At 47.6% G+C, this 21,971-nt stretch overlaps 1 protein-coding gene across 5 annotated transcripts in view; it reads left to right on the top strand.

The window, feature by feature from the left end:
* Positions 1 to 21,971, top strand: part of PLS3 (plastin 3) — a 47,738-nt gene that overhangs the window by 8,670 nt on the left and 17,097 nt on the right. For 2 of the 5 annotated variants that reach the window (XM_057381521.1, XM_057381525.1), the window contains exon 2: positions 20,219 to 20,305. In XM_057381521.1, coding sequence (XP_057237504.1) covers positions 20,239 to 20,305 — 67 coding nt within the window. In that variant the 5' untranslated portion in view covers positions 20,219 to 20,238. Of the gene's footprint in view, positions 1 to 9,521; positions 9,599 to 9,628; positions 9,778 to 12,538; positions 12,590 to 20,218; positions 20,306 to 21,971 lie in introns of those variants that run through there. The other 3 variants (XM_057381522.1, XM_057381523.1, XM_057381524.1) reach the window with 3 other exon arrangements.

Below are 21,971 nucleotides of genomic sequence, written 5' to 3'. Positions count from 1 at the left end.
CCTTGGCTTGTTCTGTTTCTGGTGATTCTGTTCTAGGCTAGGCTGTAAAAAAAACTAAAAATGTGAAATATTATCTCATAAAACTTTTGTAAACAGTCATGAAACTTGCTGTAGAAGGACACTAGAAAGATTTTATTTCTCCCAAAGCCTAGGGATGAGCTTTCAGCCTTTGTCTTACTCAGTTGCATGTTTTTTACTTTAATTGAGAGTCAAGGGGCTATTTGGTCATATCTCAAATTCTTAAAGTGGAAAAACTGACTGCTGTAGTTATGTCTTTACTACAGACGTTTTTTTTCTGCTGGAGGAAGCTGAATTTTTCTTGAAAAAAATGCTAGCTAGACTGTTTAAAAAGATTATATAAATACAGGAACTTAAAAAATTGTATAAATACAGGAACTTACACAAGGCAAAGTGAGTGCTGCCCACTGCAGGGTCAGGTCAAGACAAGGAAAAACTGCAAAACACCAACTTGTGAAAAAAGCATAAAGAAGATMTGATAATCTGGTAGATGAGACAGGCTGGGTAAGAGCAGAAAAGCTGCKGGTTTGTATCAGTGTTTCCCATACCAGCTGCAGAATGGGGCTGTGGCTCAGGGAGGGGCTGTAGGTGATCCTGCCCCTGCCCATGTCCTGTTAGTGAGGCTTCTGATGGAGTTTTGTGTGCTAGAGCTGCTTCTGCTGCCTTGGTTCCAGATGATGGGGAGACCGTCTTGCTAGGGGGAAAATAGAAAGRATTGATTGCAGAGTTCTGAGGACATCCTCTTGGATTGCTGTTGAAATTGTTTTCTCATTGAGGTGGTGGGGGGAGAAGTTTTAGAAAAGTCCCCTTTGTTTTCCCTTGCTGCCTTTTTTTTTTCCTGAAGGTCAACATGTGAAAAATAATTCTGTACTAGAAAGAAAATAGGAAGCCATGTGATCCTGCATTATATCTGTGTGGCTTATTTTTTTGCCAATAYGTTAGTGATTAAATTAGGGGCTCTCTAGAGCTGAATGCACAAGAAGTCTGAAGTTCAGGTTGAAGACCTTGGGTAATAGAAGCTTGTATCCTGTCTGGATTAGATTGAAGGTGATGTGCAGTGGGTTGTTCCTGAAATAAGTTTGCCCAATCACCTGTGTGCTGTTTCTGTGTTCTTCCTTGCCTGTTGTGTTATCTGAAAACTGTGGCCGAAGTCCTTTTTCCCAATGTGCTCTTTCCCTCAAAGCAGCTTCTTTTGATCAATTTGGGGTTTTTAAAATGTTTGTATTGATGTTTGCCTCAGTGATGTTGTTGGTGAGTGTGGTGCTATCCCAGCCCTGGTGGCAGAAGCTCATGTACCAGGGCTTCTCAAAATAACAGGGAAAGGGAATTGCTGATCTGCCTCTTCTCTCTTTTGTGCTACAAGGTAGAAGAGTGTCTTGCTCTACTTTCACAAGCACTAGGACTRAACTTTTTACCTTTGACTCTGCCCTGCTGGGAAGGTCAGGAGCTGGATGAGGTCCYGTGGGTTTTCACAGTTTCTGTCCCTGTTTTCATGGGAGATCTCAGTGTAGCCCCTCGCAGCAGATGAAACTGCTGGGCAAGCACCAAAGTTCTCAGTCTGTCCATTGTGGTGCTAACCAAGTGGAAAGTTGAATTCAAGCCACCCATCCCTGTAATTGGCATTCATATTTTGTGAGGCAATGCTTCAGCTGGGTCTGAAAGATCGTAAATTCCGGGTCCTTGTTTGTGCTGCCAYCGCAATCTTGTGCTCTTCCCTGCTAATCAGCCACGAAGGGTCTGYGCAGTGTTGTTTGGGTTTGGAACAGGGCTGTGGTTTTGAGATTCCACGATGCTGAGTCTSGTCCCAGGGACAGGCTTGGATGTTCTCCTCCTGCCTTGGAGCCYGTGCAGCAGGATGTTAGTGAGCAGGCTGATATCCCAGCCCGTCCCTGTTTTCCTTGGGCTCAAGCAGTGTTTGCTTTCTGCTGTGAGTGTTGAGCAGCTGCAGTGCTGTGGTGGTATATACATATCTATATTGTGCTATAAATCCTGTAGTTAAACATTTCYTCGACCCAGCGTAGAACAAGGTGCWTGTCTCCAGCTGGTCRCAGAAATAAAGGAAGTGAGTTCCAAAACAATATTGCAATTAAGCTGTTTTTTTTCCTGAATTTTGCACAAAATGTTTTGCTTCCAAGAATGGATTGTGAGGACTTTATTTTAGGGGTGTTGTAATTGGTRTTGTGCAGGCATTCAGGGAGAAGGTTGGCCCCTGTTTTTAAGAGTTGTTTCTGAGACAACAGCATTCTGAAGGTCAGCAGAGAACAAATGGAAATCCATTTACAAAAGCATTCATGTTTCTCAGTGCTCCTGGAAAGAATAAACAAGTTTCTGAATCCTCACTCAGATAGAATTTACCTTCCCATAAGGAGAGAGAGGAAACTGGGCCTTCTGAAAACTGAAAATATTTTGAATAAGCAGCCTTAMTGTCTGACCTAAACTTTAGCCTGTTCCTTTCTGCACTGCTTGGCTGAGGTTGGGACTAAGCTGTCCTTGGGGACAGGGATGGGAGGTTCCTGTGCAATCCTGCTCCTGCCCTTCTTTTGCCCACCCCTTTGTAATGTTCTCGTTATCTAATTTCCAGCTGGGCTCTTGGCCACTGTATTATATAAACCAAATGCTCAAGGAAAGGCAGCATAGTCAGACTTCTTGTTGAAAACTTGAAAAAAGTGRCATTGCTTCTGCCCAGCTAAGAAGCTCCTGGAAGTTATTGTAGCTGTGCTGGGCAGATGRTTATGGCAGTGCCCAGCCTACTCTAGATCCATCACTGATGGCAACAACTTTTGTGCCTCCCTGCMGTTCTCCCCCTTCTTTAAGTAGCATATACATGTTTTCTGGGTTATATAGAGTTGTTTTAGTCAGTCCCTTTGCTCCCTGCRTTCTGAAGGTTTGTATAAAAAGAGGTTTGTAAATCCGTGAAATGGAGTGAGATCTGCCCCGTGCAGTCCTTGAAACCCGCTGTTACGCAAGAGCCTTTACGACCAGGAGCAGTCAATGATTCACCTTGGCAATTAAAGCTCTGTGCATTGGTTTGATATCAACTTGGCACGTAGCAAGGCCCTGCACTTTCTGGGTGCATTGCCCTTTCACGTGTCACACTCACAGCTGATGTTCTTGCTCAGCATTCGGTGTAACCCATGCTGAACCTTGTGGTGTCATTGCTCCCAGCTATGGATCCTTCTCTTCTGCCTCAGCTCCTAAGTTGTTTSATGCCTTCTATCAAATGCCATGCCTTCTTTGGCTTTATGTAGGGTCTGCAGATATATGGGTTTTGTTTCTTTAATTTCTAGGATGAGGGTTTCTTTAGTACCGATTCATAAAGCACTAAACAGCAACWACAGACTGGGGAATATAAGAAATCTGCTGTCACAGCAAAGACTGGCTTCACAGCACAGAGATCAGTCTGCTACTAGTAGCTGTTTTTTATGGYCTGGAAAATGTGAGAGGGCTTACTAATTAACAGTGTAATGAGCTGTGTGGTGAAGATTGYGCTCTAGGGACCCGAGGGCTATGGGTGACAACTCAGAGTGTACATGTGAGTGGTAATCCARCTCTACCCCACCTTTGCACATATCTGAAAAGAGTGCAGTAGTCATGGGAGCCCCTGGAGTTACCCTGTCCTGCAGGTCCATCCTACAGGACACTTTCTGTTGGGGCTGAGATAGATAGAGCAGTTGGAGGGAAGCCAACAAGTGCACAAGCTAAACACCAGAAAAAGTTTCATGGTCCCTAGAGAGGAGATTCTGGGCTGGTTGGACACAGCTGAACTTGCAGGGCCCCYTTGCACAATGTGATGAGCCACGTGCCTCTGGTGGGATGTCCAGAGGAGACACCAGTCCCTCCCTGGCTGGACTGGGTGTGCTGCTGCCCTGGTCAGTGCCTGGAGCCCTTCTGATACTGGGGGCTCACCTGCAGTAGAGATGGGTTGTGTGGGATTGAGGAGCAGTGGCAATCTCCCACTGACCAGGGGTGGGTGCAGCAAACTGGTCTGCACAGTGGTCAGCAGATGGCCAAATGTCCATCTGGTGGCTGGAGCAGGCTGTGACTGCAGAGTGTAATCTCTTTTTGTGTCTAGGTGGAAGGTATTATGCAGTTCCTGGCTTCTGGTTCTGCATAATTGCCAGTTTTGTTACAGTCCACAGATCTGTTTTTCAAACCACATCCTTTTTACTGTTGTAATTGTATTTTGAAGATGACACCAATGTTATTAGTAATCTAATAGGGTGCTCCTGTGGGCAAGTCCCTGGTATTGTTTGGCATTAGAGAGAGCTCTTGTTTTCAGTTGACTTTTTTTAAGCTRAAATCAGGTGCAGTGCTTGGCTTTRGTAGCAGTATTTATGTTTTAGTATTTAGAAAGTGAGTCTTCTCCGGGGAGAAATCTGGCTCAAGTAGCTGAAAATATTGCAAAGGTGTTGGTGCTGCTCAGGCAGCAGAGTATTTATCACTGACAAAAAGTTAAAAGGCTTATGACAGACTTGTATGAAAATATCAACCTCTTCTGAACAAATCTGCCCTGTAATTTGCATTTTGCAACCATTTGCATTAAGATTGTTTTTTTGGTGCTCCTTAAAACTTTCTTTTTCTGCATGTATAAAGATCTCAGTTCAAAGAACAACATTACTATTAAATGGCAGCTTTTCCATATTAATACATTCCACGAGGATGCAATGCACACGAATGCTGTAAACTTCTCAATTGTAAATGTGTGTAAACTGAGTGGTGCCAGAAAATGGATCAGAACAATTTCCCTGCTCAGATATGTTGTGTGAACAGTCACTCATCTTCTGCAATAGTGCAGTTCTAGTGTAAAATACGATTTCCTTGAGTAGTGGCTGAAGGTGGGCAGTCATGTAGAGCATKTTCTCCAATGCCAGTTTTATTGTGTCAGGTCAGCTCTCTCCCCATGCTTCAGGAGCAGCCATCAGCCTTCATCTGATGCTGTTGTAATCACCCAAAGTGCTTTCTTTGGGGTGTGATTGTTGCAAGGTGCACTTTGTGATTGGTTAGGTGGAGCTGCAGAACTGGCTTAAAAATATTCTCTGCTCTGAGTTCCTTCCARTGGCTTCTCCTTTGGCTCAAGGAAGGTGTAACAGAAGGGATGRGAAAGTGCCTCAGGGCTGGTGGTGCCCTGCTCAGGCCCCTGCAGGASTGGCTGGAGCAAATCCCAAAAGCCCTGGCAGACCCCTGCAGTGTTTTCAGATGCAGCACATCTGGCAACTGCTTTTCCAGTGGATGTGCAGAAAGGATTGCCAGGTCATCTCTAATTTATCTGTCCTTTCACCAACCCCCCCATCTGACCCTAGACTCCCCATGGCCCATGATATCAAGGGAGTAACTTGTTCATATTTTTTTCTGTGTATCCCCTCTCCACACCCACCTTTTTTGTCTTTCGAATTTAATAAAGTGGGTGACTCAGTACTAAATATAAAGCCTCCTGCTTCCGGCATCATCTGCCTGTGGCTCATTTCCTGGAGCTGACATCAGTTGAAGCCTCCCGATTTCCTTATGAAATAGCAAGACATGAAATATCCTTAACGCTGTGTTCTGGGCATGCTTGTGGACTTCTTTGGTGACTGCATGGCTCCCTGATCCAAGCTGTGAATAATTAGCTGGTTAATTACTGCTGCACAGGGTAAATCGGGCGAGCCCTCAGATCTGTTTTGCACTGCARAATTGTACTCAAGTTTGCAGGCGTTTTTTTAAATAAAGACCAACTTTCAGTCCCTCCTGCATATGCAAGGTTTTTATTAAATAAGCATGAGCCTGACTAATGTCTTGCTTTCTTCCAGATGACAGGCTCGCTGACAGAGCAGCTCAGGAAGCTTTTAAGGGGGAAATCTAGCAAAGATAGACCTGCTTTTTCTTTAAAAAGACTGATAAACTGAGGAGTTAAGGTTAAATGCTTGCTCCTGGGTTGTCACAGCTTCCCATAGCTGTTTACATTAATGGGATGTACACTGCCATTGGTTGGCACTGAGAAAGAAAGAAGTGCATAAACCCTCAATTTGTATCAGAAARCACAGGAGAGAGTCCTTCTATCTGTCTGTTCATAATTTCATGTAAATCCTTATGTTTAAAAGAGAATATGGACTGTACTGGAGGAGAGGAACATTTGGCACATGGTAAATGATCACTGATGTCAGTCCAAAATGGGGTGGTGGCTGACCACTCAGCTTTGCTCTCTAAAGCCCTGGATCATAGAACATGGTGTTTTTTCCATGGTGAAGTAGACTGTTTTAGTTACCTGGGTTTCTCTTTCAGTGAGTTATTCTTTTGGTCCACTCCCCCTTGTCTCACTCTCTCACTCTCTCTCTCACTTTCTCCCTCTCCCTCTCTCCCTCTCTCTCTCTCTCTCTCTCTCTCTTTGTTGGGAGAGGTGATGTTCCTGACAACACTTGATTTTCAGCACCAGAGCAGGCAGAGGCAGGAGGCTGAGCCCCCTTTGCTGCTCCTGAAGGCTCACTAAGGTCTGCTGATGCTCTCTGGGCTCTGCTGTGGCCCAGCCCTCTGGCCAGGAAGGTTTCTATAGCATGGAGATGCTGCAGTGAACCAGTATGTCCTGTACCCCCATGGCTGGTTCATAGTATCTCAGCAAACAGCTACTTTAGGCAGGAGCTACAAGTGCCTTCAGGTAAATCCCATCCCAAAAATCACTAGGACACATGTAGCATGCCCAGGGACTTGTTCATCACCGTGGATTTCATAAGTTGTCTCGAACAGCTTTCAACATTGGCATGGTATCTCTTGGCACTGGTGAAGAAAATACCCCTCTGGAGTGGGCAGGAAAGCTTGGTGTCCAGAAGCAGATGGTTTTCCTCCTCTGGACTCACTGGGGAGGGCAGTGGGGCTGCACAGCCCGCTGTAGCCAAAGGCCAGCACACTGGATGGGCTCCCTTCCTCCCCCAGAAATTTGCCAAAGGGTCTGTTCTTGAGGGCTTGTGGTGAAAGGAGACATGCAAGATGACTCCTGGAGTTACCCTCTCTGCTCCCTTGTCACCTGGAAGGCAGCAGCTTCACTCCCACAGCCATCTCTGAGTACCTTCTGGAGGGCAGATACCTGTTGRTGGCCTCCCAGTGAAACTTGGCAGCTGGAGCTGGGGAGGAGATGTGTCCCCTTGCGCAATGATGTGCTGGAGGAATCCTGCCGGTGCTGGAAGTTCTCTTTGTGCATGAGCCTCCATCACAATGTTCCACACAGGGAAGTGCATTCATCACCTGAGCACCTCAGGCACCTTCTTCTTCTTCCCTAAAAGGCTTTCTTAAAGCGGGGAGAAGAAGAAAATACACTGGTATTATACTGGCTGTACCAAAAAAATTCCTATTTTGGAAGAGTGTGGGGAGTGGTGTGTGAGCAGGCGTGTGGAGGAAGTGGGCTGGGAGTGCCCGGGGAGCTGTGTGCTCACTGCCTGCCATCGCCACACCCGGTGCTGAGTCTCGGGACATGACGTGGAGATGAGTGCTGCTGGCACCGCCGAGGTGCTATTTTAGGTTTGACTGTAATTGCAGGTTGGACCGCCAGGACTGGATTTGAACTATTCAGGAGCAGAGTGCTCTTAAAGCTCTGGAAGAACTGGCTGTCGCAGATCCCTTGCAAATGTGGCAGATGGGAGTTTCACGTGCGCCGTGTGTGAGCCGAGCTCCTCGTGGCGGAGCCACTGAGGATATGTGCTGCCCCATGACCGGGCAGGGATGTCCTTTCCCTCTCAGGCAGAGGGAATGGTGATACCTGGTAGCCCTGTAGGATGCTTTACACTTGCCTGAAAAGAGAAGTGAGTAAGCAGGGTCTGAGGACCCATRGGCTGGTGGTTTTAGGTCACCCGTCTGCCTCCTGTGCACCTGCGGGTGCTGCTCTGCTGTGCCACCAACACGGACACCAGGGACAAGGACAGGAGGCTTTTCCCTCCCAAAAGCAGACCTTGCCTGTGCAATGGCTCTGCCACTGATACAGTCACAACATGGTTTTTGGAGCTGGGCTCTGCCATGCTCTCCCCAGAGCCAGTCAAGCCCCAAAGCCTCACCAACCCTCACAGGATGAATTTCTGCTGTGCAATATACTCACATGTAGAGCAGAAGGCTCCAAACTTCATGAGATGAGTTCTTCATTTTTGTTGCATGCTTTGCCCCAAGACTCCACTGGTTATCCTGGTTATCCCTGGTTTTGGTCAGGGCAGCCAGCTGGGCTCCCTGCACCCAAGGCTGATGCCATGCTGAAGCTGGTGGCTGGTGCGAGTCAGAGCAGAGTCAGTCTCTCTTCTCTAAACCCTGTCTGATCTGTTCTCTGCCTGGTCTCGTGGACTGCAGGAGTGTTTTTCAAGCCAGCTTCTTTTAAGTTGCAGCTGCAGTTCTGGGCATAAAACCCTCTATTTTGGTTTCCATGATGTTTACCATCCTGWGGAAGCTGGCAGGCTGTGGGTTCGGGGTTAGGTTTTTTGTTTTGTTTTGTTTTTGGGGTGTGTTTTATGCCTCTCTTGGAACTTTACAGCTGGGAGCTAAATTTTCAGGTGATACCCAAGAAATGGTACCAGTCAGTGACTCACCTTCCTGGCTGATGTAATTTTTAAAGAGAAACAACAAGAACTCCACCCAGTGACCATATTGATAAAGTATTTTTACTTTTTAGAACAGTGACAAGCTCTTCAAATGTTTTGCTAAATCAAATATTGTGTTTATTAGTAAATGACATATTTTCCTTTTAGCTATGGGAATGCTYAAACATTATGGACTTAACAGGAACAGAAATTTCTAAAATATATGATTATAGTTTGGAAAKCCCAGTTAACCTTTCTGGTGATTGATTCTGCTCCTGTGCATTGCATCAGCAGCACACAGTACACGATGTTTCTGTTGCTTGTGTCTTCCTGGCTGGCAGCAGATGTCTGTTCCTGTTTCATCTAGAACAGACAGGGATTAATTGCTGAGGTAATGCAATATATTACASTATGGGCCAGCTCTGAGCTCTGTATTTAATTTAATCTATTCAGACCACTTTTTATTTTTTTTTTATTTTCATTTTTGAGGAACTGTGAGGTGAAATAGCAGGCACCATCCTCCTTCAGTGCAAACTGAGGTCAAAAAGGTTGGATCCTCAGTGTTCTGTGAGCTTCTGATTGTTTCAAAGACATCCATAAAATAAGTCCATAAAGCYAAATCCAAGCTCTGCTTTGCTGTTTGACGCTGAGAAGCAAAATGCCTTCATGTTAAGGAGTAAAGAGCAGAAGAGGGATATTTTTTGCTTTTGTTTTGGGTCTGTGTTTTGTGCTTTATTAATTAAATATATATATAGTTTGCTCACCTAAAGCCTCAGTATCCCAGTGCCTCCTGCTCGCAGGTGCCGAGCAGTGGAAGCTCAGGAGCCGCTGTTGGGGACAGTGTGGGGACAGTGTGGGGACAGTCCCCGCTCGGGATGCTCGGGGCGCTCCAGCGCATCTCCCGGCGCTCTGAGCGCATCGCTCGGGAAGCGCCCTCCCCTCGCTGGGCGGGGAGCGATGCTGGTGCCCAGCTCCGGCCTGGGGGCGTGGGAGACACCTCAGAGCTCGGGCAGGGCGAGGCAGCGATTCGCTTTCCCCGGAGAGGAGGAGGAGAGGTGAGGAAGGCTGCGGAAGGCAGTCCCGGGGCGGGCTGGCGTGCGGCTGTGCAGCGGGCACATGCCYGAGGATTGTCCTGCAGCGACTTGTTTTGCTCTTCTTTTCTCCGCGAAACGCCTGCTGGTTCCTGCTGCTGTAGTAGAGAGAGGGAAACAGCTGAGGGCAGAGCGGATTTCAGGTTTGGATGTGCCTAAATTTGGGATTTACCGGCGCACCTGACGCGTGCAAACAGCGGCGAGAGCTGCCAGGACCGAACATCAGCGAGGGTTTAATGTTGCAGGCGAGGACAGAGGGTGTGTCTGCTCAGAACTCTGTCTGGGGCACACTCTTGTTCTGTCTCAGTCTGCAGCCGGCTTTTACAAAGCAGAACTGCTTAAACTTGCATGTTAGAAGTGTTAAATATTTAAACCTCTGCCTTGCAGAGAGTGCGGGGAGCTCTGGGTGTCTTTGGGGGATGTCTTTAGGCTGTGGGGACTGCTGAACTTTTTGGGGTCTTTCACCTGGAGGGGCGGGTTCTGAGTGCTGCCTTCCCATTCCACCTGGAATGGCATGAGGCATTACAGCCTGGTAGGATTTAGTTTCCAAACAGAGGAGTTGGTCTTGCTGTGGTTTTTGGCTGTACCCGATGCTGGAGGCCAATGTAGACCCTCTGGTAAATACTTTGGTAGTTGTTGCTTGCTTAAAATACTTGTATGCCAGTACTTTTAAGTACTGAACTGAAATGCTGATTTGTTTTTTTGGTCTTAAAAACTTAAACTTAACTTGTCTGCAAGCCTGTAAAACACATCTAGTACAGCTTCTTCATGTCCTGATTTTGTTTGTACTGCATGTGTTGCTCTGAGGTTTTGCTTAGTTATATTTTACTAAACTGAGAGTATGCTCACTCTTAGCCAAAAGGCTGAGAAGAGATATTTTACTCTGCATTTACTCTGCAAAGCAGCTTTTTCTGAAGAATGATTTCCRCAGCTGGAGGACTCTCACACTCTCCTGAAATTCAAAGTAGTGATGAGGTTGCATGCTGTTTACAGTGCATACGTCTCTCTAACCACAACATCTGTCCTAGGGGTATTGGGCACTGGCTGAGCTATGAAACAGAGGGAGGAGAAGGAGGAGGCAAAGCAGCTTGAAGGGACTCAATGAGAAGTTAGTGCTCTGCTCTAGGAGTGCTGGATGCATTTACCTAACCTTGAAACCTGCTAATCAGAGTGCATTTTGCAGAGGTTGTTAATGCTTGTCCAAAATCCAAGAGTCACCAAGTAGAGCTTGCCTGATCCTGAACTGGYGACTGCTGCCTTTGGCTCCCTATCGCTCCTCCCCGTATTAAGTTAAATTATAGACAAGTGTGGGGAACACCCTGCAGTTAGAYTAAATGTGATTTCACTGTCATTGCAGCCTCCTGGGAGGCAAGGACRGCAGCTTTCCTTCAGTTCTAGCCATTTCACATTAGTTTTTGAGATTAATGTTTCTGGTTTTGCTAAGAGTAGATGCAATCTACACCATCTTCTCTAGAGTAAATAAGGAGAATTTGAAGAGTTTTATCCTACTTCATGAGCCATTAGGACAGCTATGCAGTGACACTGATTTATTGCAGTCTAATGTTGCTTTCTCACTCTGAAACAAATTATTTTGACTTCTTTCCCTTTTTCCCAAGTGCTTTCTAAACAATATTACAGACAGCAGGGGAAGGATAGAAGAGGGGTTTTCTTTTATCAGTAACTTTTCCCAGTAAGAGATCAGTTACTGAAATTCTTGGGGTTTAAGGCACTTTTGAAACACAATTACAACACTTATTGTACRGTTTGTAGTTTCTAGTGCTTTGTTTCTTATTTAAGAAAGCATTAATTGACACATTTCTCTGAATGTTTGTCATCTGGGCAGCCAGCATTTCCGCCCTGGCTGTTCTCTTTCTCTTCAACTTTCCAACTCTGTTTACCTTCAGCTGATAAAACAGCTTGCCAACTGCTTGACCACAGCTATACCTTCTAAAAGGTTGCACAGCACCCACCCTCCCAAAATTGACAGCTGAAACTCCCCATTGTCCAGCTTGCCAGGGATCAGCTCTGTCATGCCGGGTGTTTGGCTTGCAGGAGCTTGTTTGCTGGCGTTGAATAAGCAGTGACTGTGCTGTGATTTAATTTAGGGATCTGGTTGATTCCCCCACCTGGGYGGGAGGGAAGTTCACCAGACTGAGTAATGCTCCTTGCTTTGTCGTGGCACTCTGGATATCAGTCCCTGTACATGCCCAGGGTGCTGCCTGAGAGCAGAGCTGGAGGTGCTGGGAGGATCGAGGGGGTTCTGGCTTTGCAGGGCTTTGCAGGGCTTTGTCCTGGTCCTCCTGAGCCAGGCTGCAGCCTCAGGTCTGCAGCTCACCTTGTAAGGAGCTGGCCTCCTTTTGGGGCTGAATATTGGGAAATCAAGAGATGGATGCTTAAAGCATGCTCAGGGTAACCTGCAGGTCTCAGCAAGCAGGTCCCAGTCGCTTCTGGGGAGGAGAATTTGCCCTGATTCAGCCTTGTGAACCTCATTCCTCCTTGCTTGTGCTGGCAGGGAACCCATTGTCTTTCACACCTTTGCTCTGAGAGTCCCCTCATAAAATGAGGGATGCTCAGTTTTTGCAATGGGTGGTAAGAGATGGGTCCTTTCTTGAAGACATTTATGGAGAAGAGACATATTAAGTAGAAGGAAGTGTTAATTGTGCTCTTCATTTAGGAAACTACGCAAGAATAAGAATTACTATCAACATAAGAATTTCCTGAGAGGCTTGCATGACTTTTCTGTGCCTGARCCAGGAATTTAAATGAAGCCTTCTGACTTTCAGTCCATTAGCTGACACCTGACCTCAGCCCCCCCYCTCTTTTACCTTCTTGCACTTAAGTTTGAATAATCTCTGAATGTTATTTGCTTTTGCAAGTTCCAGGCAGATGACTGTTCAGCTCTTCCTTTCCTGAGAAGTCTTGAAAGGATCACCTGTTCTCTGTTGTGCTGCCTAGGTAATGAGAGTATTTCTCTTCTATTTCCACTGATATGAGCAAACTATCTCAAAAGTTAGTTAAACCAATCTGGTGGGTTATGATTACAAATGTTCTCTAACCCTGGAGTAGCTGCTCTGCTAAAACTAGAGGTGTGCCAAAATGCAACACTTAGTAGGAATATTTGTCAAAGAGGCTTTTAAGGATTGATTCATTGGTGCCTTGAGCATTGTTTTATCTCTTTTCTACCCTTCCCTACAGATTTTAAGTGCTCTGTAGATGTGTGTGATAGATTTGGAGCGAGGTCTATGTGCTGTAGSTGTGAGCCTGCAGCACGATGGGGCTGTGTGAGTGCAACTGGTCTCCTCTGTGACCATCCATCCAATCCACTGGGCCCTGGGCATCCACAGCAGGAGCCTTCACAGAGTGTAAGAACCCCTGAAAGCTTTTGGTGCTTCTCTTTTCCATTTGAGTCCCAAAATGGTTTTATATTTCTGTTGGTTCAGCCTCCTTCCAGTAGGTGCTGGGACRTGAGMGTAAGCACACATCCATCCCATCYCATCCCCTCTGCTCCAGGGTTGCATCTCACCCCTGAACGTGCATCAGAGGCAGCTCTGGCTCCGAGAATGGGGATGTGTTGGGAGAATTTTCATTGAGGACTGGGGAAGCTTTGTTTTTTGCCTTCCACGAGCAATTGGAGTGGAAGCAKTTGTGTTCCTCTCACTTGTGCTTCCCTCCAGCCTCTGGGCAATTTGGCATCACGTGGCTGAGCATCCTCAGCTGCTTGCTCTCTGTCTGTGAGACAGAGGGATTTGTGTGYTTGAATCCCTGTGAATTTCTGTCCATATCCCCAGCTTTTGGTGGTTYTGGATGCTGCCCTGGAGAACAGAGCTCTCCTGGGCTTTTATCAAGGGGCTGATTCCTGTTTGGTGCTGATTTGGGGCTTTCTCTGGGTACTGGCTACAGCTCGGTTCTGTGTCAGAGTTCTGATCATGATGACCATTATCCAGGCCTGGGTGCACCCCAGAGAGCTTTCTTGGCTGTGCAGGGMAGTCAGAGGCATGTAAATTGGCCTGAAGGGTCAGCAGTTGTTTTTACTAAGGATTTAAGATGAYTGAAGCTTGTGAATCTGGTTCTGTTATGAAGGGAGAGAGAACACTTTTACCAGCATGCAGAAGGGGAAGGGTCAGGTTGTCCAGACCCTCAATGGATGTTGGGGTTGTGGTTAAAGTCTGAGCTGAAGGTGTAGGAATACTGATTTGTTGCATTTGTTCCTGTACTGTTGGAGTGGCTCTTTCTCTGTACAGCCCAGATCCCTGCTGGTCATCAGCCCTGCTGCTGCTCAGAAAAATACCTGGCATCACTCTGCACAGGCCTAGCGAGGAGAAATTCTTACCTGGATATGCTGGAGGAACATAATTGTGCAGAGGTGGTTACCCCATTGAGACATCCCTCCAAATCCAGAGAGAACCTCTGGCAAGCTGAGAGCAGTGACTAACTCCAGCATGAGTGTCTGCTCCTGATGGATTTGGCAGWTTTTTCCCCCGCAGCAGCGGTGAGTTGTGCAACAACTGGAGCAAAGTTTCACAGTCCACTCCCAGGTGAACATGAGCACAGCAGAGAACTTGCCTCTCCCAGCGTGGCAGTTTCAGGAGTTTGAAAAAATGTAAAGCAAAACCTGCTGATGGGAAGGAGTTCTGCTGGGTTAGAGGTGCTTCAGGAGGTAATCTCTGTATGGAATTGGGATGAGGTGACCTGGAGAGTGCCTTTGTGGTCCTGTGCCCTTTCCCTGGGATGCAGCTGGTGGGCTGCACAGTCCAGGGGTGTAAAGGCTGTGTGTAAAGGCAGTAGCTTGAGAGAACTGGAGAGCTGGGTGGTGTGAGGTGGTCAATTCAAACAGCCAAACGAGTTTAAAGTAATTCAGAATTAAAATTGAATTTTTGTAGTTAGTCTTGTTGAGGTGAGTTTTTGTGGTGCTTTGCATGGCCAAGAGAAGCTGGATGAAGAGTGAAATAAAGCTGGATTTGGACAATGGCTTTGCAGGTGTTAAAAGTGCAGTGGTGGTCAATAGTTCAAGCATTGCAGGCCTTGAGAGCAGAGCTGTACATTTGTTGAGCCTGGYGTGTGTGGGGCTGGGAAAACCTCACTGAAGGGAAGCACCACAGGTGARAGATGCAGCTGCTCAGCCAAATCTGGCACCACAAAGCAATACCTGCTCAAAGCTTTGTGTGCCCCTCTGCCCCCGAGGCAGGGGAAACAGCTCTCCTGAGGGGATGGGAACACAGTGTTTGTGAGCACAAGAACCACAACTGTGCAAAGAGCAGCACCAAACTGATTTCAGAGTGTGCAGCAACATCATGCTGATGGTGAGGGGTTAGACAYCACCATGGTGCAGCCTCTCTGGGTGGGGTGGCATCTCCTAATCCCTGCTCTGACCTGGTCACATCTGTCACTGAGGTGTGATGAAGGTCTGGTTTCAGCCAGCACCTCTGACCAGTGTCTGTCTGGAAGGTGATTGCCAATTAAAAGTTTATGTGCTTCCATCAGCTGGGTGTTTGCTAATAACCACACTCAGGGAGCGGGTGCTGTCTTGTAGGAGTTTGATSAGCAAAAGGCTGTGATGAGCGTTTGATGAGCACACAAACTGATWATGAGCAGGAGAGGATGGATTTTTTGATAGGTTTTCATTTACAGGCCATCAATCCCCAAACTTTCCTGTCACCCTCCAAAGCACTGGGAACTGTTTGCCTCAGAGGATTCCTCAGACCCAGTCTGAGCACCACAAGGTTTCCTGTCCTGCCGCTGTCAGGTTTGGAGRTGCTGTCTGTAAAACCCCAAAGGCTTTGCTTGGACTGGACTAGTAAAAGCAGCCATCACAGCTGATGAGGGAGATGGGAATGGGTGTATCTGTGCCCTCTCCTGCCTGCAAACATTTGTAAAAGCAGCATGAGCCTGGGCCTGTGTCTGTGGGTTCCTGCAGCATCAGGAGATCRCTGCAGCATCCTCTGCAGCATCCTGTCACCTGGGCAGGGATGCAGAGAAGACAGCTTGTAGCCCTTGGCAGTGACTCTTCCCTCACTGTCCTGAGGGTGGCTGCTCTGGGCTGTCCTGGCACCTCTGGAGCTTGCACAGCCCTTTTGGGATGGTCACAGTGCTGCTGCTTTCAGAAGGGGCTGGGGAGGCTGAAGAGGAGAGGGCACACAGCCACCCCACTCTCCATTGCAGCTCTTGGCAGGGAGCAGCCCTACCTGCARAACAGGCAGGAAAAGGAGGATGGGGTGAGCCACAGGAAGCCTGGGGCTGGATCCTGTGTTGGCTGAATCACCGGGTTTCCTCCAGCTTGGCCAGGCAGCTGCGTCAGTGCCCACGCCACAGGGCTCTGGCACTCGCTGGGGGCTGTGAGGGCACCGAGTGCCTGCCTGCCCCAYTGCTTGTTCCTAAAGATATGTGCTGGCTTAGTGATCACAGATACGTGGGGTTTGAGTATTATTGATTAACTAACGCTGACTGATTTGCCTTCTGATGTCAGGAGCTTTTGTCATGACAATGGAGCAAAACCACGGATTCCTCAGAAATGGGAATGCACACAGAGTGAGTCACTGCTCCAGACTAGGTCTTGCTCACTTGTTTCTTTTCTTTAAATTGAGTGGAAATATGACATATTAATACCTTTTTGTTGATACTTTAATGTGTCTCTGCATTGGCCTGTTTGAGTAAACAAATTGATGTTGTTAATCAGTCATTGTAGAGATATTAAAGCGAGGCAGGCCTGGAAAGGACGAAGCACTCAGTTTTCAGAGTAATATAGAGCTGCTAAGAAAGCAAATTCTTCCATTTGGATCAGCAGCAAATTCCAGCTCTGTTTCTGTTGGAAGTGTTCAAGTGGCTGTCAGGAAATATTTGGTTGTCATGTGCTTTCAAGTTTGAATTAATCCGCCAACTTTCAAGATGTACAAACATCTGAATATCCCCCTTTCATCAGTTTTCCACCAATCCTCTGTGCAGGATGCAGCTTCCAGGGCTTCCCCTCTTGGGGAAGAGTCTTGAGAGCCTTTTTCTCTGTGCTTGGGTGTTTTTAAGTTGCTGTCTGAGCAGYTAATCCACCCAAATATCCTGGTTAGCTTCTGGCACTTGTTCTGGGAGTGCAGAGACCGCAGCAGAGGTGTCCCTCCAGTGGCAGTCCCTGCTGCTCTGTCTGTGTCCCCAGGTGGCTCACAGCTGTCAAAACACACGCTGGGACAGCCTTCCTTGACCTGCCCCTGCTGCGGCTCTGCAAATAAAATAACCCCARTTCGGTGGCTGCAGTGTGTTTAGAACCTGTACAGTTTGTTTGCCCAGGAACTCTATCCAGCCTGTGTCAGGGAAGGGAGTTGATATTCCAAAACCTGAGTGAGACACGCTTGGAGCAGCTCTGATCTGAATCACAGGTGGAAAGCCTTCAGAAGATGGGAACAGGCTGCACCCTGTGCCAGCCACGCTCTCTGGGTAGGTGCCTTTGTGCACCCACGGGTGGCAGAGCTGCCCTGGCTTCCCTTCCRTGAGGGATGAAGGCAGGATGAGGGATCTGCAGCAGGAATCGCTTCTTTGTGCGCTTTATCTGTGTGCTGATGGATAGATGGGGTGTCAGCGGCCAGACTCCAACTTTCCCCTTGTTCTSTGTCCCTCTGAAATGGGTGTTTAGGTGTGAGCTGGTCCCTGGCTGTCACTGCCCACCCTGGCAGAGCCTTTCGAGTGTGATGTGGTCAGGCGTGAGCAGTGTGGGGTGTCCCCACTGGGCTTTGTGCGATAAAAGGGCTTTTTATGTCCCACGAGACAAAGCCTCTTGTTTGAAAAATGCAACTGAATGAAAAACACGGTTCTGAATGCCCTAGAGTCAGCTATTAAAAACAAACAAACATCAAAACCCCCCAYAACAGAAAAAGAAAAAAAGTGAAACTCCCCTGCCCCCCAGCCCCRTGTGCCACTGACGGTGTAATTCCTCTTCATTGCAGAAAAGCTCTGTACAATTGCTTTGGGAGCTTGTAACTTTGTGGCCCACTAACCTTTCCATAGACTGTTTTGTTATAGCATAACACCCTTTCCCCTCCTCAGACAGCCCTGACAAGGTCAGGTGTCTGCTTTTTCTCTGTTGGTTTGAATTCTTCCTCCCTCCTATCAAGCAGAGAAACAGAAGAAAGAAGTGATGTAAAAACAGAGAAGGAAMYCTGTTTCATGGACTGACTGAGCTGAACAGCCTCAGGACTGGAATGGGAATTTTTTTTTTTAAATCAAGACCCATGCAAACAACTGCAGGGCGTATCCAGAGYGTGATATTTCCCTGATAAAGTCAAACACAACAGCTTTTTTAAAAGCTCTTGGCTTATGGTGGTGTTTGCTGCTTCTTTTGGTGTTGAAGATGTTGGAGATAGCAAATTAAATTCCAATTAAGTGGTTAGATAAAGATGCTTTGGAAAATCCCTTTTCAAGGGAAATCCTCGTGGTTTGAAAATGAATTGGTGCAAATGAGAGTTAGGTAGAAAGCAGAACTTGTGGAGGAGCTTTGGCTGAATTTTCAGCCAGTAGCTCAGCCTCTCCTGCCTGGCAGCTCATGCCACCTGTCTGCACAGCCAAATCTGGCTCTGTTCTTGGTAGTATTCCCCAAGTGTTTTTGCCAGTTGTGAAATCCATCTCCTGTATCATGCAATAAGCTTGCTCAGAGCTGATTTTCTTGCTAAGCAACTCCTTTATCCCCTGGAAACAGCAGCCAGGTTCTGGTGCACTGAGGCTGGGGCASCCATGGGAGTGCTGCAGGGAAGGGGCTGCTCCAGGGATGGAGACAGATCTCAGGCTGGRCATGGAGCAAGGCAGTCAGTGCTGCATTCCTGCATCTTGCAGGGACCTGCATGGTAGCATTGCCTTGGTCAGCTAGCCTAATGTGAGATTTGTGAAACAGTACAAAAGTTTACTTTTATGAAAATTTATTTTGTTTCCTCTGTCAGTCTGATGCAGTTTGCTGTAATTCCTCCTCCTGGCCCATTTTTTTCAGCTTGAATCCAATGATGAAGCTGGTTGTGTTGTTGTTGGTGGGGTTTACTAGCAGTTCARCATTTTATGCCTGTTGATGCTGGGAGGTGGGATCTGAAGTGCTTTCCTTCATGTCTCTGAAGTGATGCAACTTCTTGTTGACTTTCTTTGCTGCTAGCACCTGTCTGAGCTGCTTTCCCAGGCTGCCACACCTGCCCATTGCTCTCAWCTCTAACAGCATCATTCTTGCCAGACTGAGTGAAGTGTTACAGAAAATGAATATTTACACCTACAGGCAAACTTGTGTAAAGTTAAAGAGTGCTTGTGAAGGCAGCTGGGAGCCTCAGACAAAAGAGGGTTGCTAATCAGAGCACAGGCATTTGTTRAACGGAGCCTCTTGTTGCTCGAGCCTCCAGCCAGAGCCAGTTTGGGATCCTGCCCTCTGACAGTCTGTAAACCTCAACCCACCCCTCATCCTTCTGCTAGCAAAGGAGGAGGCAGCTGCGTCTGTTCCCATAGGCAGAGGAGGAACTTTTTATTTCTCAACTTCAGGGGTTGTAGTGAACCAAGTGGGAGCTGGAAAATCTTGGGACACAAGTCTTGTTTGAAGTTGCAGCAAGCCCCAATCCCCATTTTCACAGACCCTGAACTAGATCCAGCCGTGCTGTTGGAATGTGCTAATAATCAGTGTCTGTTTTGCTGGTGCCCTCTGAGCGTTGTCACATCGATTGCCGCTCTCTGGTGGCAGTGTCAGCCAGAGTGCCACCAGGGCATCTGCTGTCCTGTCACCAGTGTCTGAAGGGGACGTGTGTGGGTGTCCCACCCCTGTGGCGATCCCTCCTGCCCAGGCTGGCTGGGTGGCACCTCATCAGCTCTTGGAAAGGAGGATGGTGGCAGATGGGTGGAGGASCTCTGCTACATCCTCTGTGTTCCTGAAACTCGGAGCAGATCTGATCCGAGGCAGTTCCTGTGTGCTCGGGGTTTCAGTGTTTCTCATGCCTGCTGTTGTRTGCTTGCTCATGGTGCCCCTGCCATGCAGAGGGTCAGTGGCCATGCAAACAGCCTGTTCCTGGCACCATTTATTGGGACACTGGCTCTGGGGAAGCAAGCAGGTGTTGGTTCAAACATGTTTCTTGCAGAAAAGCAAACTATTTTCTTTTTGCAAACAGTACCAGGTATACTGCTTTGTCCTAAAAAACCCTCTTCACTGCTGCTCAGAATATTTTTTATTTGGGTTTGATAGCTGTGTGTTCTTGTGACAGACAGGCAAGCAGAACATTCAGTATCTCTTGCATTAATATTTTAACTCTGGATTCTGATTTTGTTCCAACTTGAAAATCCCAGGAGATGTGGGCTTTTCTGACCTACAGAATACACTGACAGCAGGTACCCTGATGTRTGCAGAACAGCATAGTCATAAAATAATATACAGAGCTAAATATTAACAAGGCTAATGGGGTGTATATAATGGGGTTAAGGAGTGTATTTCCCATTTCTGAGTTTGACACATGTGTTTTCTTAGTGGAAAGATAAACGTGGTTCCGGGAACTGTGGTGACATTGGTTCTGATTGTTGCTGTGCTGCTCTTTGAAAGTAATGGTACTGAATGCAGCCTGGTCTCATACAGTGTTCTTTTTCTCTCYTTAGGTACTCCCTAAATTCATGAGATGGCCAACACCATGCAAATCTCCAAAGATGAGCTGGAGGAACTCAAGGAGGCCTTTGCCAAAGTTGGTAAGTGCCAGTGAGGAGTCCCCTGGCTCCTGTCTGCTGCACACTTGAATTGGGTTTATCCCACCCTTGTGATGAGCAGCAGTGCCAGCAGGATGTGGGCATTCTGCGGCTCTTTTGATTGTCTCTGTGCCAAGGAGTCCCTTGGCAGCCTTCTGGCTTGTCACTTCAGCCAAGGAGCACAAAGGCAGGGACACGGGCAGTCGGGCTGTCRGGGAGCGCTGGCACACAGCCTGCTGCTGCTGCTCCAGGGTGGGCTTTGGTGCTTCCTGATGGCAGAAGAAATACCCAAACAGCYATTGCATTGCTTTGGCCCTGGCAGCACTCCAGGGCTGGCACAGTGCGTGGTTTTGATGGTGTTGGCTTGGCAGATTGGCTGAGCTGTGGGCATGGTAAGCGTAGGTGAATTTGGGGGCTTGTAAGCAAAGCCGGGTTTGTTTTCCTGGCCATCATGGAGCGGCTTGTGGTGATGATCAATGCTTTGTGCTGAGCACACCTGCATTGCCCTCTGGTGGCTCCATCCCTGATCTCCTCCCTTGTTCTGTTGTGCTCTGGGGGCTGCTGGAGCCTGCCTCCCAGCTTTCCCCCTGCTGGCATCGCAGGGGCCTTTGGCAGGCTGCTTCAGGAAGCTGAAACGGGCAAAAAAACTGACATAATGGAACAAAATTGTTTTCTGTTGGTTTAGTTTCCTGATATGGCTTACTGGAGGATCAGAGAACCGGCAGGGAGGGGTGGGATGGGAGCTGGAGCAAATCCGTGGGGACTGAGGTCAGTGTGTGCAGCTGGGGAGCCACACCCGGGACTGGCACTGGCCAGGAGCACGTTTCACAAGTGGTCAGAGCCAGCATTTTGTTTTCCTGAGTTGGCATGGGCATCACTTGAGCCCTGGTTATATGTACAAAATCACGGTTGCCTCTTATCTATGTCAGGTGTTGCCACCCTTTAGGGCAGGGTGGCTGTGAAAATGCTCACTTGCTCAGAATTTCCAGTCTGCAGAGAGAAATACGAATTTCAGAGGTGACTGATTCTCATGGAGCTGTATTCCCTGTTGGGACTTGAAGCAAGCTGCATTTTAAGGAGTCCTCTGTCCTGTATCACTCTTGTCATGACTTTCCAGCAGGTAGAGGTGAGCTGCTGCAGGTGGAGAGATGTTCCTCAGGAGGAAGCACAGTGTATCCCTCTGTAATGAGCCTGTGAGGGCAGATCTCAACAAGGCTGGCATGTAGGCAGCCTGTTCTGTCCTTGGATACATTTAAAATTATTAACCTCTCTGGAATGTGGTGGCTTTTTGACATCGGTGTGGGGCAAATTATCGGGGTTAGGTTGGCCAGGTGCCTTTGCATTGGAAACGTGGAGAAACCCAAKTCAAATCCTGGTTTGTTTTAGGAAACCAGCTCACCCTGCTCAGGAAGTRGGTGCCTGCTTGGTTTTAAATTATAAAGGCAGTGTCAGAACTTAGGTATTAATGAGAAATGTGCTAATTAGCCTGGACATACCCACAAGTGAGATGGGATCTGCTAGTTCTTTTTAACTGCCTTGTTTTGCGTGCTGTAGGCATGGTRGAGCCCGTAAGCATGTGGGACACGCCTGTCAGGAGTCTTTAATGCTCTCAATCCCTTTATTCTTGCCTAAAGGAGCCCTGTTTGCCCTGGGATGTAGAACTGGTCAC

Source organism: Malurus melanocephalus, unplaced genomic scaffold, assembly GCF_030028575.1.
Source record: "Malurus melanocephalus ecotype Western Australia unplaced genomic scaffold, MMel_1.1 scaffold_514, whole genome shotgun sequence".
Classification (NCBI taxonomy): Eukaryota; Metazoa; Chordata; class Aves; order Passeriformes; family Maluridae; genus Malurus; species Malurus melanocephalus.
Note: the sequence above shows the minus strand (reverse complement) of the source record. Positions and strands in the feature narration are given on the sequence as shown.